Source organism: Gossypium raimondii, chromosome 10 (assembly GCF_025698545.1).
Source record: "Gossypium raimondii isolate GPD5lz chromosome 10, ASM2569854v1, whole genome shotgun sequence".
NCBI lineage: Eukaryota > Viridiplantae > Streptophyta > Magnoliopsida > Malvales > Malvaceae > Gossypium > Gossypium raimondii.
In genome coordinates, this window is record NC_068574.1 from 47,056,998 (window position 1) to 47,070,708 (window position 13,711).

At 32.0% G+C, this 13,711-nt stretch overlaps 1 protein-coding gene across 6 annotated transcripts in view; it reads left to right on the forward strand.

Moving 5' to 3' along the window:
* The window catches only part of LOC105774915 (major pollen allergen Bet v 1-F/I), a 98,798-nt gene extending 85,405 nt beyond the window's left edge, over positions 1–13,393 (forward strand). For 3 of the 6 annotated variants that reach the window (XM_052621985.1, XM_052621987.1, XM_052621986.1), the window contains exons 5-6: positions 12,892–12,936; positions 13,027–13,390. In XM_052621985.1, the coding sequence (XP_052477945.1) occupies positions 12,892–12,936; positions 13,027–13,325 (344 nt within the window). In that variant the 3' untranslated portion in view covers positions 13,326–13,390. Of the gene's footprint in view, positions 1–12,891; positions 12,937–13,026 lie in introns of all 6 variants that reach the window. The other 3 variants (XM_052621989.1, XM_052621984.1, XM_052621988.1) reach the window with 3 other exon arrangements.
* The last annotated feature ends 318 nt before the right edge of the window (positions 13,394–13,711 follow it).

Sequence of the window (13,711 nt, forward strand, 5' to 3'; positions counted from 1 at the left end):
ATAGACTTGGGGACTTAAAGTAGGGGTGAGCAAAACTCGATTCGATTCGAAAAAATCAAAAAGAAAATCGTATTTCGAGTTAATCGAATAGAGTTATTCTAGTCGACTTGAGTAAGTAATTCGAGTTTGAATCAAGTTAAATTTTACAATTCGAATAACTCGAATAACATAATGGTGTAAATACCCCTTTGGTCCTGTCAATTTTGAAAATGAGCAAATTGGTCTCTCTTTCAACAAAATTACAAAAAATTTCAAAACATTTTAAAAGTTCCAGAATTTATATTTTTTAAAAAATCTAGAGAATATATAAAGAAAGTTAAAAATTTAAACATTTTCTAAAATAATAATAATGAGACTTAAATAAGTTAATTAATGATTGAAGTTTATCATACTAAAGTATCTGGTTTCAAATTTATGTGCTGCAACATGGAATTAATTGTACTGTAATAAGATTTTAATTTGACATGTTTAATTTTTTTAATATAATACGAACAATTTCACTCAATTTGATTAGACTCGAATCTCATTTTACTCGATCCTATTCGAAAAAAATTCAAATCGAGTTAAGATGATAAAATAGGACTCGCCATCTCGATTAAATGGAAATTTTTTCACTCGACTCGATTCAATCGAATGCTCACCCCTAACTTAAAGCATAACTTTTGATACTTTTTCTAATGTGATATTTGTGTTTTTTTTTGTCTAATGGTGCTTATTTTTTACAAAAGTATATATTTTGCCACCTAAAGGTAACAATGCTAACTTTTAGTTTTTAATTGAGCTTGAGAGTTGATGAAAATTTATAATTAGCTAATAATATTAGCAATTAATTAACTTTCATCAAAATAACCCTAAAACCAGTTAAATCACATCAATATATATTAAAAAAGGAAACTCGAAAGAAATTGTTAAAATTAAAGTGATATTTGCTAAACTAAAAATTAAGTGTTGAATTTGAATTATAAAAACTATGGTTAACCGGTTTGATTGTTAAAGATGCCGGCATTGTTGACGAGAACAACCAGAAACTGACACATGACATGCCATGAGATTAAGTATGTTTAACATATATTTAAAAGAAAATCCTTGAATATAAGTGTGGAAAAAGAAGTTGAACTGCATTTGCATGTGAAGATTCAAATTTCAAAATATAAACTTATATGTATGGCAGCACCCTCTGAACAGCCTTAGGAAGACTTGGACTTATCCAGAAAAGGTTTTTAATTGAATATAATATAATATCAAGTTTGTTGAAATATATACTTTTCTTTAACTTCAAAGTTTGTCTCTTATGATACCTCGAGTCTCATTCTAGAAAAGGAATAATAGTAAATAGACAGTCTATTATATATTGAATTGTTTTTGACGGTAGTGAATTTGAAATATTATTTCTCAATATTATTTTAAATGGATTAAATTATTAATATTAAATATGCATAGAATCATAGGACTAGTCGGTGCTTCATGTTGAGCATTTTGGATCAGTTGATTTTTTGACTTCAACTTCTTTCATCTATTCCTATAACAGACTATAATATTTATAGAAGCATTTTCCTCTCTCTCTATATATATGAAGTCATCAATTGGCCAATTACTTAGACATATCTGGGATGCTTTTTTGACTAATAAAATTAATAACATTATTGGATATAAGTCCAATTAAAAATTGAAAACAATCAAGTTCTTAAGTTTCAATTTCAGTCTATAAATACTATCATAGTTTATAGGGCCATTGAAGCTTTCCTCTTGGCAAATCGATGCAACTAAAATATTAATTTCTTTCCATTATTATATTAATAGGAGTGGTGGTCGTCAGGATTTGATCATCTTTATGTTTATTATACTCAGAGTTTGAGTTGTATTATTTATATATATATAATGAAATAAAATTACCATATAAACTTGCAAAAATAACTGAGTTTTAAATGGTATATATTTTGCAAACATTCTACAAATTTTCTTTCATACATCTATTGTGTTAACGAAATCTCGAGGTTAATATTTTTTTTGGTAATTGAATTGGTATTTAAAATTGAATAGAAAGAATAAAAATTGTAACACTGCAATCATGATGTAGCCATATGATTTCAACTTTTACTTATAGCTACAATCTACAAAGAAAATTACTTACCATTCTATGTATAGTATTTACATTACAAATCGAAGTCACACAATTGCAACTGTCAATTGAAAATCATTTTATGGGGTTTCACTCTAGTTTTATGCTTCCTTTCATTTCTCTCTCATTAAATATAGTCGTACATGACTAATAATTGGGAGCTAATTATCAACAAACTGAATCAGAATTTACTATTTTGAAAGTTGGTAGTTTTTATATGTATTTTTAAATAAACTAAGATAAAAGAAACTAGTAAAACATAAGAACCGAAGATGAGAAATAAAGATAAAATTTGTCTTTGATTCTGGCTAGCTAATAATTTGGACAACTGCATCCCATCTTTGGTAAAGTGCATATATTCCATTTCCTCCTCGTCAATTTCAGCATCATTCCAGTCATGTATGTTACCGAAATGAATACCATCCGGAGGAGCAGGGCAAATATTTCATTTCCTCCCTTCTAGTATCTCCCAGCCACTTCTTTTAGATTATTTCTTTGAAGTCCAAAAATTCCAGGGCTCCGGAATGTCCCTCGGAAGATTTGGGCAATTACGTTCTTTACATCATAGGGGAAGCTTTCATTCCAAGGCTTGGAACCTTTCCCCTGTTCAAAACCATTGTCCAAGTCTGATTCCTTGTATCCATAAGAAGGTACTTGAATACTTTCCGGAGCGTGGCAGTTTCAGGGACTACCATCCGGTTAGGTTTCTAAGGATTACCGTCCTATCAACAAAGCCCAAGCAGAGATTGACATCTGCCCCACTATGACATAACATGCATATCTATTCCCAAGACAAAATAGTCAGCCCGCACAATTAATGTCCTATACATCCCTACTATCTCTTCTAAAAGCGTCCCCTATACAATTAAAAGGAAAATAACTCTTCAATTCTTACAAACCATCTATTAAAAATGGCAGGTATGCATTCAAACCATCCATTGCAAAATGCGAGTCTGCACACAAACTATCCACAAAAATTGGGTGGTTATCAATTAACTAGATTTTGAAAACAAGAGGTCTGCATAAGGAAGAAGAACAAAAGACACGACAAAAGCTGAAGACTACCACATGTTAATCAGTGGAACATTATTTTCAATTAGCAACAATTTGGAAAGGAAAAGAGAATGCATAGGCATAAACCACAACTCTAGCAGCATTATATTTTATTTATTTTCATGGAATTCTCCTCCCAACCCCTAATCGGAGTACCCACACGAGGTACACCAGACGACCTAGTTCCCCACTTGTTGAATCTATTCCTTACCATCCTCCTCTAAATCATCTAGGTAAGATCATCACCTCCTAGTTGTTGGAAAAATCTGGTTTAAAAGCGGTTTTCGTCATAGTAGAAAATTAAAAATTTGAAAGCGGAGTTGGTTTGTGATATTTATTCAATAAACTTTTCTTGAAAAGCACTTATGCTTTGTGCGAGATGAATCTTTTACGTTCCACCATGGACTTATATTTGACTTAAGTTGAAATTTTTAATTCGGCTCTTGTCATTTTTTTGTCCAATGTGGTTTTGTATTTGACGAAAAATATATATTTTGGCATATGAGGATAACAATGTTAAGTTTTGAGTGCTTAATTGAAGTTTTACAGTTGATTTGATGAAATTTTATAATTAGCTAAAATACTAGCAATTAACTTTGATCAAATTAACCTTAAAACCAAAAATAAATCACATCGATATATTCAAAATAGAAAACTCGAAAGAAATTTGCTAAAACTTGCAACCAATCCCCCTACCCATGGTCAAGCACCTTGAGAAGAGGAGTGAGTAGAATGGCTTTGCTAAAAATAGCGAAAACAAAGAATGTTCAAGAAAAGAGTTGAGTGGTCAGTTGGCAAACTTTTTGGGGCTATTTTGTAATTTTTATAAAGTTTAGGGACCTTTAATTTAATTATTCCCTGGATGGTTGGGCTTCTGGTTAACCGAATTTGGGGTCTCCCTGAATAGGACAATTTAGCTTCAACATTGAGCAGTAGGCTTGACTGCTTCACTGATTTGATTTTTGAGCTTGGTCAAGTCTGTCTATTATCCATAATTCTAATTAATTTTAAATTTCTATAGCTAATTAATTATCAGCCCTCCTCCGTATGGCTTTTTCTACAAAACACTACTTGATAATACACTAAAATGACATACTTTTACGTGTTAATCACATGAACGTTTTGAGTACGATATTGCTAATTTTGGCTGTTTATGGTTTTTTATCTTGTAGGGACTAAATTGAAGAAAAAAAGAAATTTGGGGGCAAAAAGTGTGAATTTAAAGACAAAATGGGTCAGCATGCGAAGTACGGAAGAAGTGGTGCCAAAAATACAAAATGTGGATGACTTGGGGCAAAATTTTAAAGAAGAGGTTTATGGACATAAAACTTTGTTTAAATTTGAATTTTATTTTTAGGATTATTGTTAGGATTATTATATTTTTTAGATTTAATTTCAAATTATATCTTTTAAATATCATTATCTAGAGTTTAAATAGGAATTACCTAGGGTTTTCATGTACTATAAATAGGGGATGGAGTGGCACGATATTGACATATCATACGTAAAAACTCCTTCCCCCTAAAGCTTTTAGCCTTTTTGTTTCTTTTCTTTTCCAATAAAATTTCATTCCATTAAACTTGTGTGTTTTTTCTCGAAAAGTGTAAGCCACTAAACTCATCTAGTCAAAGGTTATGAAGACTTCTCCAAAAGAGTTCATGAGGCTTAAAACCCGCACTTAGCCCTTCTTAATGAGTATTCATCATTTCCCGCATTACTGGTGACCTTCGTCCATTTCCTTCCAAAAGTAGTCTTTTCATCTTGTGCAAAGACGACCGCTTTGTATGTTTTGGGAAGGTTACAGTAGGTTCGCTAACTTCTGCGTCAAAGATTGTCGAGCCCAAGAGGCGAAATGGTTTTGCATTCGCCATTGAAAACGATGATCTAGTGTAAGATGGTCCCACAAAAGTGACGGTGGCTAAAGTTAAGTTCCTCTAAATTGTAAGGCTAAAACCTAAGTGGAGCTGGTGGTCGAAAGCGTCCTCTTCCACTATAGTCGCCTTATTCGGTCATGAGGAGGATCATCTAAAAGCCTATGATTGAACCAAAGGAGAATCGAGATAATCGGAGGTGGAATCCTTCAATTGGAAAATATTTTTTCTCAATTCGGTTCTTATCACAATTATGATTTCGATCTATTTAATTTTGACTCATCCATATTTTTAATTACATTTTATTTTAACCTTTTCGAAGTCACTATTTTTCTTGGGCACGACTATGCCGAGATTTGAGAAATAAGGAGTCGTGGCGATCCGGTCCATGAGGATTTTAGCCTACTCCCTATACTATTTATTTTCGTTATTTAAGGATAGGATATTTTTGGTGCATTCAACGACACATCAAATTTTGGCGTCGTTGCCGGGGACTGACAACGTGCTAATCTTGTTTTTTATAACCATATCTGCACGAGCAAATCTTGCCTTTGATTAAGAAAATTAAAAGGCCGCGATAGCTAATCACAAGGAATTGAAGCTACGAAAAAGGAAATCAGAGGTGGTATGAACTAAGAGTAACCCACCACCAAAAATAGAAGCAGACGACGAAGTTGAGTCTGGGGTTAACGAAAACCCTACTCAAACACTGGAGAACGAAAAGAATAGGAGTCAACCCACAAGAAGAAGTGTCTAACGCTAAGGTTAATGTAAACCTGAATCTGACACAACAACCTATGGCTCAAACTTTTCGGCAAATGGCCGAGGCTCCTAGAGATCAACAACCATTATCCATTGCGTATCCTACTATGGATACTAATTTTGAACTTAAGCCAGAATTAATCTAATTGCTGCTGACTTTTCGTGGATTGCAAAATGAAAATCCACACAAATATCTGAAAGAGTTTCATATGATTTGTTTTAGTATGAAAGCTCAGGGCGTAACTGAGGATCAAATCAAATTACGTGCTTTCCCTTTTTCCCTACCAGACTTTGCTAAGGAATGGTTATTTTATCTACCTCCTGGATCTATGACAACTTAGGTTGATCTTTCCCATTTTATTCTCAATAGATTTTTCCCAGTCTCGCGCGCAACTAAGTTAAGAATGAAGATTGTTGGGATAAGGCAAAAGGATATGAAGACTCTTTACGACTATTGGGAGCAATTTAAGAAGTTGTGTGCAAGTTTCCCACAATATGGAGACTCTTTCCATTGTTATATTAATAAGAGTGGTGGTCATCAGGATTTGATCATCTTTATGTTTATTATACCCAAAGAGTTTGAGTTGTATTACTTTTATATATATAATGAAATAAAATTAACATATAAACTTGCAAAAATAACTGGGTTTTAGCTGGTATATATTTTGCAAACACTCTACAAAATTTCTTTCATACATCCATTGTGTTAACGAAATCTCGAGGTTAACATTTTTTTTGGTAATTAAATTATTATTTAAAATCGAATAGAAAAAATAAAAAAAATTGTAACACTGCAATCATGATGTAGCCATATGTTTTCAGCTTTTACTTATAGCTACAATCTACAAAGAGAATTACGACACTATGTATAATATTTACATTACAAATCGAAGTCACACAATTGCAACTGTGAATTGAAAATCATTTTATGGGGTTTTCCCTCAAGTTTTATTCTTCCTTTCATTTCTCTCCCATTAAATATGGTCGTACATAACTAATAATAGGAAGCTAGAGAAGGGATTGTATGAAACTGTGATTTCATGTCATCCCTATCCCTTTCCAATATGAGAATAACAAATCAGATTTTTTCCTCATGAAAAAATTCAAATTCAACTAAAAATGCTAAAAATTAGGAAGAAAAATCTTATTTTTCATTCTTCTCTTGGAAATTGATAAGGATGACGTGGTATAACAGTTTCATACAATCTTTTCTCTAGAAAGCTAATTATCAACAAGCTGAATCAAGAATTTACTATTTTGAAAGTTCGCAGTTCTTTATATTTATTTTTTAAATAAATTAAGATAAAAGAAACTAGTAAAATATAATAACCCAAGATAAGAAATAAAGATAAATATTTGATAAAAAATCTTGCAATAAAAATAATTGGGTTTTGATTCTAGCTAATAATTTGGACAACTGTATGCCCATCTTTGGTATCCAAAGTGCATATATTCCATTTCCCTCCCTCCTTGTCAATTTCAGCATCACCCCAGTCATGTATGTTGCCGACATGAGTATGACCCGAAGGAAGCAGAGGCAAATATTTCATTTCCCTCCCTTTTTAGAATCTCTCATCCACTCATTTGTATTATTTCTTTAAATTCCATAAAATTCCAGGGTTCCAGAATGTTCCCTCGGAGGATTTGAGAAATTTCATTCTCTATATCATAAGGGAAGCTTTCATTCCAAGGCTTCCCTCTATTCAAAACCATTCTCCAAGTCTGACTCCTTGTAACCCTAGACCTCTTCATCCCTAGAAAGGTACTTGAATACTTTTCGGAGCATGGCAGTTTTAGGAACTACGATCCGGTTATGTTTATTAAGGATTACCATCCTATTGGAAAACCCCAAGCAGAGATTGACGCCTGCCTCACTATGACATAACATGCATCGTTCGATCAGTGATATCTATTCCCAAGACAAAATAGCTAGCCCGCACATACATTTAAAAAGAAAACACCACTTCAATTCTTACAAACCATCTATTAAAAATGGCAGGTATGCATTCAAACCATCTGTTGCAAAGGCAAGTCTGCACACAGGCTATCCACAAAAATTGGGAGGTTATCAATTAACTAGGTTTTGAAAACAAGAGGTTTGCATAAGGAGGAAGAACAAAAGACACGACAAAAGCTGAAGACTACCACCTGTTAATCAGTGGAACATTATTTTCAATTAGCAACAATTTGGAAACAAAAAGAGAATGCATAAGCATAAAGCACAACCCTAGCAACATTATATTATTTATTTTCATGGAATTCTCCTCCCTACCCCTAATCGGAGTACCCTCGCGAGGTACACCAAATGATCTAGTCTCCCCACACATTGGATATATTCTTTGGCACCCCAAACTCGGCCGAGACAGTTCGACCTGAATTTTAAACGTTACGTTAGCCACCAAATTGACTCTTTGTCAAAACATAGCAAATCACACCTCAGAGATTTATTCATTTAAATATGTAAAGTCCTAATGTCATGCTTTCGCTTCACTACGCTGATCATCATATTATCAATGTAATTTGTAAATTAAATTATTAACAAGCAAATAATCTAAAAGCTTCAATTGAACATTCATGCTGGTGATAGCTTATTTAAAAGGTTATGTTTGTAAAGATTTTAGAAGTTGTTTTATTTAAAAAATTAGATTTAAATCGTAATATATTAAAATGTTGGAACACACCATTTCACAAGGTTTAAAATAGTATAGTAGAGTAATATGTATAAATCTTATCTAGGAAGATTCATTAAAACATCATCGTCTCTTCATAAAATCATCATCATTTAATTAGTTCACAACCCACCTACTTTTTACATAACTTGTCCAATTTTACATTTCCTTGCAAACTAAGCTCATGATTAATTTCCAAATCACACGTAAAACATATAAGACTTACCTCGATAACTAGTGGCTCTTCAACCTACACTTACAAGTTAGTCGAACAATTACTCATACTATTCATCAAGCATTCACAATCTACCATTCAATCATCTATCTAAAGCAGTGATAAAAGTTCCAAATCAAACCAATTAAATAGTCCATAACGTCCAATTACAACCCAACAATTACAACTAGCTCTAATTCTAAATCCTATAATTTGGTCCCACACTGCCTTCCTCAATTGGATTTGGGAACACATCAACATACCAAGGTATAGCCTTGTTATGGATCACTTGGATGGCTCATTTCCCTACCTATTCACAAGCTAAATCACTGCAATGATATAAAAGAGTGGGTGAACTTAAGAAAGCTCAGTGAGTGCTCAACGTACTACAAATAAACACATCAGTTAGGTTAAAGGGTGACATATGATAACGATACACATATTATTAAAGTCTACACAAAATAGTAACTCACACGACAGAATAGTTCTCATAAAATAAGTAGTGCACATATAATAAGTAATTCGCATAAAATTGGCAGATCAAATAAATTATCAATTCGCATAAAACATCTATTCATATGAAATAATAGTTCATACCAAATGACAGTTCATTCCAATTAACAGTTTAGAACACATAATAGTTACATTCCACATAATATTTTATGCAAAATAACAGTTCATACTCTATAATAACTCATATATTTCAAATAATGATAAATTGACATTTTTGTGATTATGAAACATGTAGGGGACTCTATCATCGCCTATAAGTGGACTTTATCGCCACATATAGGATAAACGGATCTCCTTATAACGCCTCACTTTTGGACTCAGAGCCCTATGCTTTCTCTGATATAAGTGTAGTACGAATACTCACACTCTCCAACACTCTCGACTCATAAAGCCTTGTGCTATTTCTGTTGAATGGAACTATGCTCAACATTCCCTTATCTCTCCAAAGCTATATCCCAGCATAATACCCATCACAATAATGAGAGGGTGATTACTCACAATCCTATGACATGCCAACTTAATCAAATGGTTCCATAAGGTCACAATGCCAAAATATCTCTTTAACAAATTCAGAATATTCAGTATAACAGAGCTAGCAATTAAGAAGAGCTCGCACATTGTAACACAATTTACAATTCAAAATTCACAAATAATATAACTTTCATGCAACATATATTGCACACATAACATAGTTCACATATCATTCATGACATAGCTCACATAAATCATTGTTCGCATATTTTATTTAGTATAGGCCAAGTAATAGCTTAGCTTACATATAATACAAATCAAAATCTTACAACACACAGTTTGGAAAATTAATATAGTTTACCATGTTAATACATATTACAAAATTAACACAGTTCACCATAATGATATAATTCACCAAGTTAACTTGGTTCACAATATACCACATTACAAAAATATAATTGGCTCGCACTATAGTTGAGCTCGTACCTAGCATTTCACACTAATATAATTTTGCACTAATCAGAGCTTGCATTATCATAGAGCTCATAATTCACATATTGGTTCGTGCATGCATATATGTACATTATCAATAAAATTCACATGTTATAAGAGTTTACGTTATATTTTTTTATTAGATCACAGGCATTACAAAACCCATATACGTATATATTATATAAAACATGACCCATATATGCTTATATATGATATATATAATCAAGACCCACGCATATATATTATATATAACATAACCCATGCATATATATATTACATATATACACATATCTTTTTAGTACATTAGCTCGCATTTGATATTATACTCACACACACACACACACACAATAATTAAATGCACAATTCGCACACACTTATCACGTTAAGTACATGGTTTACAGCTACGGCCTGCCTATTTTATTCCTATAACTACATGCATGTTTCAAATTCATGCATTTGGGTCATTAAAATCGCACAACATGCATACCCTACACTCAAACAAAATTGCAATGGCTTGCTCCAGGAGAAATCAAGGTTCGCATATTAATTAAGCAGGGTTTTTGCATATGTTACATTAGCCTGCATACTGGAGTTTAAATGCAGTATATCAGGCCACTCACCTTATTAACCATTGCTTCAACTACCATGCTCAAGTAAGTTTTAATTTGCCTATATCCATGCTTGTGGAGGCTCCCAAATGAATTGGTACTTTTCATACACATCAAACACATTACCAAGACATTACTAATAGCAAACAATAACATTAAATCATTCAAAAATCGTAGATAAAAGCCTCTTAACCTCTATATCAAAAACTCAACTAGTTTTGCAAAAATAGGTGTTTAACCACTCAAATCTCACTTCTAAGCTTAGATTTAAACTTCATGCATCCTAAATATAATCTAATTACAAATCCAAACCATCAATTTCATCCAATTTCACCGATCTAATTTTTCCCAAAAAATCAAGCTTATGTGTTCTTTTAAATGGGGAACAACATTCAATTTGCCTTAATTCCTTACGAATTTGTTCAATTAAGATCAAATACCTTCTAATTAGATCAAAATGAGTTATAATTGACTTAAAAACCAAATCATATCCAAGAAACACGAGATCCACCATTTTCAAGCCAAAAATTAACTCATTTTGCCGAAATATGAGGTTTCCTAACCGATTTTTGTTCCTAAACCTTTAATTTTATCCTAGTATTACAAATATAAACCTTTAATTTTATCTAATCTCATGAATTTAAAATTTCTAAAAATTAAGTTTGTATGAACACAAAAAGGGAACTCAAAATTCATTAAAATTGGATACGGATCTATCAAATTGAGTTCAAATGTCTTCTATTTAGTTCAAAATAAATTTGAAATCAATAAAAAATACTAGGTTTACTCATTATTTTGGATTTCACAATTATTGAACCAAAATTTGATTAAAAAGCTTTAAATCTTAAAAACACTCAACACACTTGATTAAATTGCGAATTAGAAAAACACAAACCTTAATCTAGTCATAATAAGTCAAGACATTACCTCAATTTGAGGAAGACAACAAGTTGTGGAGTTAATTCAAAGCTGAACGTGAGAAAAATAACGCCGAAATTGACGAGGATTTAATTATTTTCCTTTAAAATTGGAAGGTGCTGAGGTGTTTGGATAGCTCAATTTAATTAACTGTTGAATTTGAATTATAAAAACAAACATTAATCGATTTGATTGTTAACAGATGCTAGTGTGGTTGGCAAGAGCAATGAAAAGATAACACATGGCATACTATGAGGATAAGTATGTTAACAAGGCAAGCCAAATGAAATTGAACACCCTTAGGAAGACTTGGACTTATCTAGAAAGTTTTTTTAAATTGAATATACATATATAAAGTATGTTGAAATATAAAATTCTAATATTTTGTTCCATACAATACCTTCAGTTTCCTTCTAGAAAAGGAATAACACCAAATAGACAGTCTATTATGTATTGTTTTGTTCATATTTGTATTCACACAAAGAATTCTGATTTTATGGATTCGATTTTGTGAAAATTGTAATGAAGTTAATTTAAAATAAGGGTTACCAAATCATTATTTTTCAAACAAGAAATTGGATCGAGGTTTATATATTGAATTGTTTTTGACGTTCTAGAGCAGTGAATTTGAATTATTATTTCTCAATATGATTTTAAATGAAGTAAATTATTAATACTAAATATGGATAGAATTATAGGACTAGTCGATGCTTCATGTTCAGCATCCTGGATCAGCCAACTTACTACTTTTCATCAATTTCTATAACAGTTAATAATTATATGAGCATTTTCCTTTCTATATATATATATATAAATAAAGTCATAAATTGGAAATTTCCTTAGACATATCTGGGATGCTCTTTTGACTAATAACAATATATATATATATATATATATATATATAAATCCAATCAAAATTGAAATAATCAAGTTCTTAATCTTCAAGTTCAGTCTATAAATAATATACCAGTTTTCTAGCTTCCCACACATCAAAACACTCACTCACCCATCCATTTCTTCTTCTCTTCTTTCAGCTCAAAGAAAAGACTTGAAATAGTTAGAATTATGGGTGTTGTAACTTATGAATTTGAGGTAACCTCCCCAGTCGCCCCGACCAGGCTTTTCAAAGCCTTTGTTCTTGAAGGTGCCAAGGTTTACCCCAAGGCTGCCCCTCATGCAATTAAGAGTGTTGAGCTCGAAGGTGATGGTAAGCCAGGAAGTATTGTAAAGATCAATTTTGTTGAAGGTTAGTTACTTCTTTAATTTTCACTTTTTTTTTTTTTTTTGTATGTGCTTGATACGAGTATGTCGGATAACAAGTATTTTATTTCCTTAGGTCTTCCATTCCAATATATGAAGCACATGATTGGCGGACATGATGAAAGCAATTTGTCATACAGTTACAGTTTGATCGAAGGTGGACCTCTCGGGGACAAGCTTGAGAAAATTAGCTATGAGAACCAATTTGTGGCTGCTGCAAGTGGAGGAAGTGTTTGCAAGAGCTCGATCAAATTTTACACCATTGGCGACTATGTAATCACTGAAGATGAAATCAAGGCTCTCATTCAAAGGAGTGAGGTAGTTTACAAGGCTATTGAAGCTTACCTCTTGGCTAACACTGATGCTTGCAACTAAGATATTAATTTGTTTTTCCATTGTTATATTAATAAGACTGGTGGTCTTCAGGATTTGATCATCTTTATTTTATTATACTCAAAGAGTTTGAGTTGTATTATGTTTGATATATTTAATGAAATAAAATAAACATATAAGCTTACAAAAATAATTGGGTTTTACCTCATTTATATTTCGCAAAGACTACAAATTTTCTTTCATATATTCTTTGTGTTTGCAAATTCTCAATCTCAACAAAGTTTGTTTTTTAGATAATTGAATTTTTATTTTAAGTTCAAAAGAAAGCATAAAAACTGCTACAGTGTAATCATGGTGTAGCCATATGTTTTCAATTTTGACGTACACCCCACAATCTACAAATAGAATTAATTATGTCACTATGTATA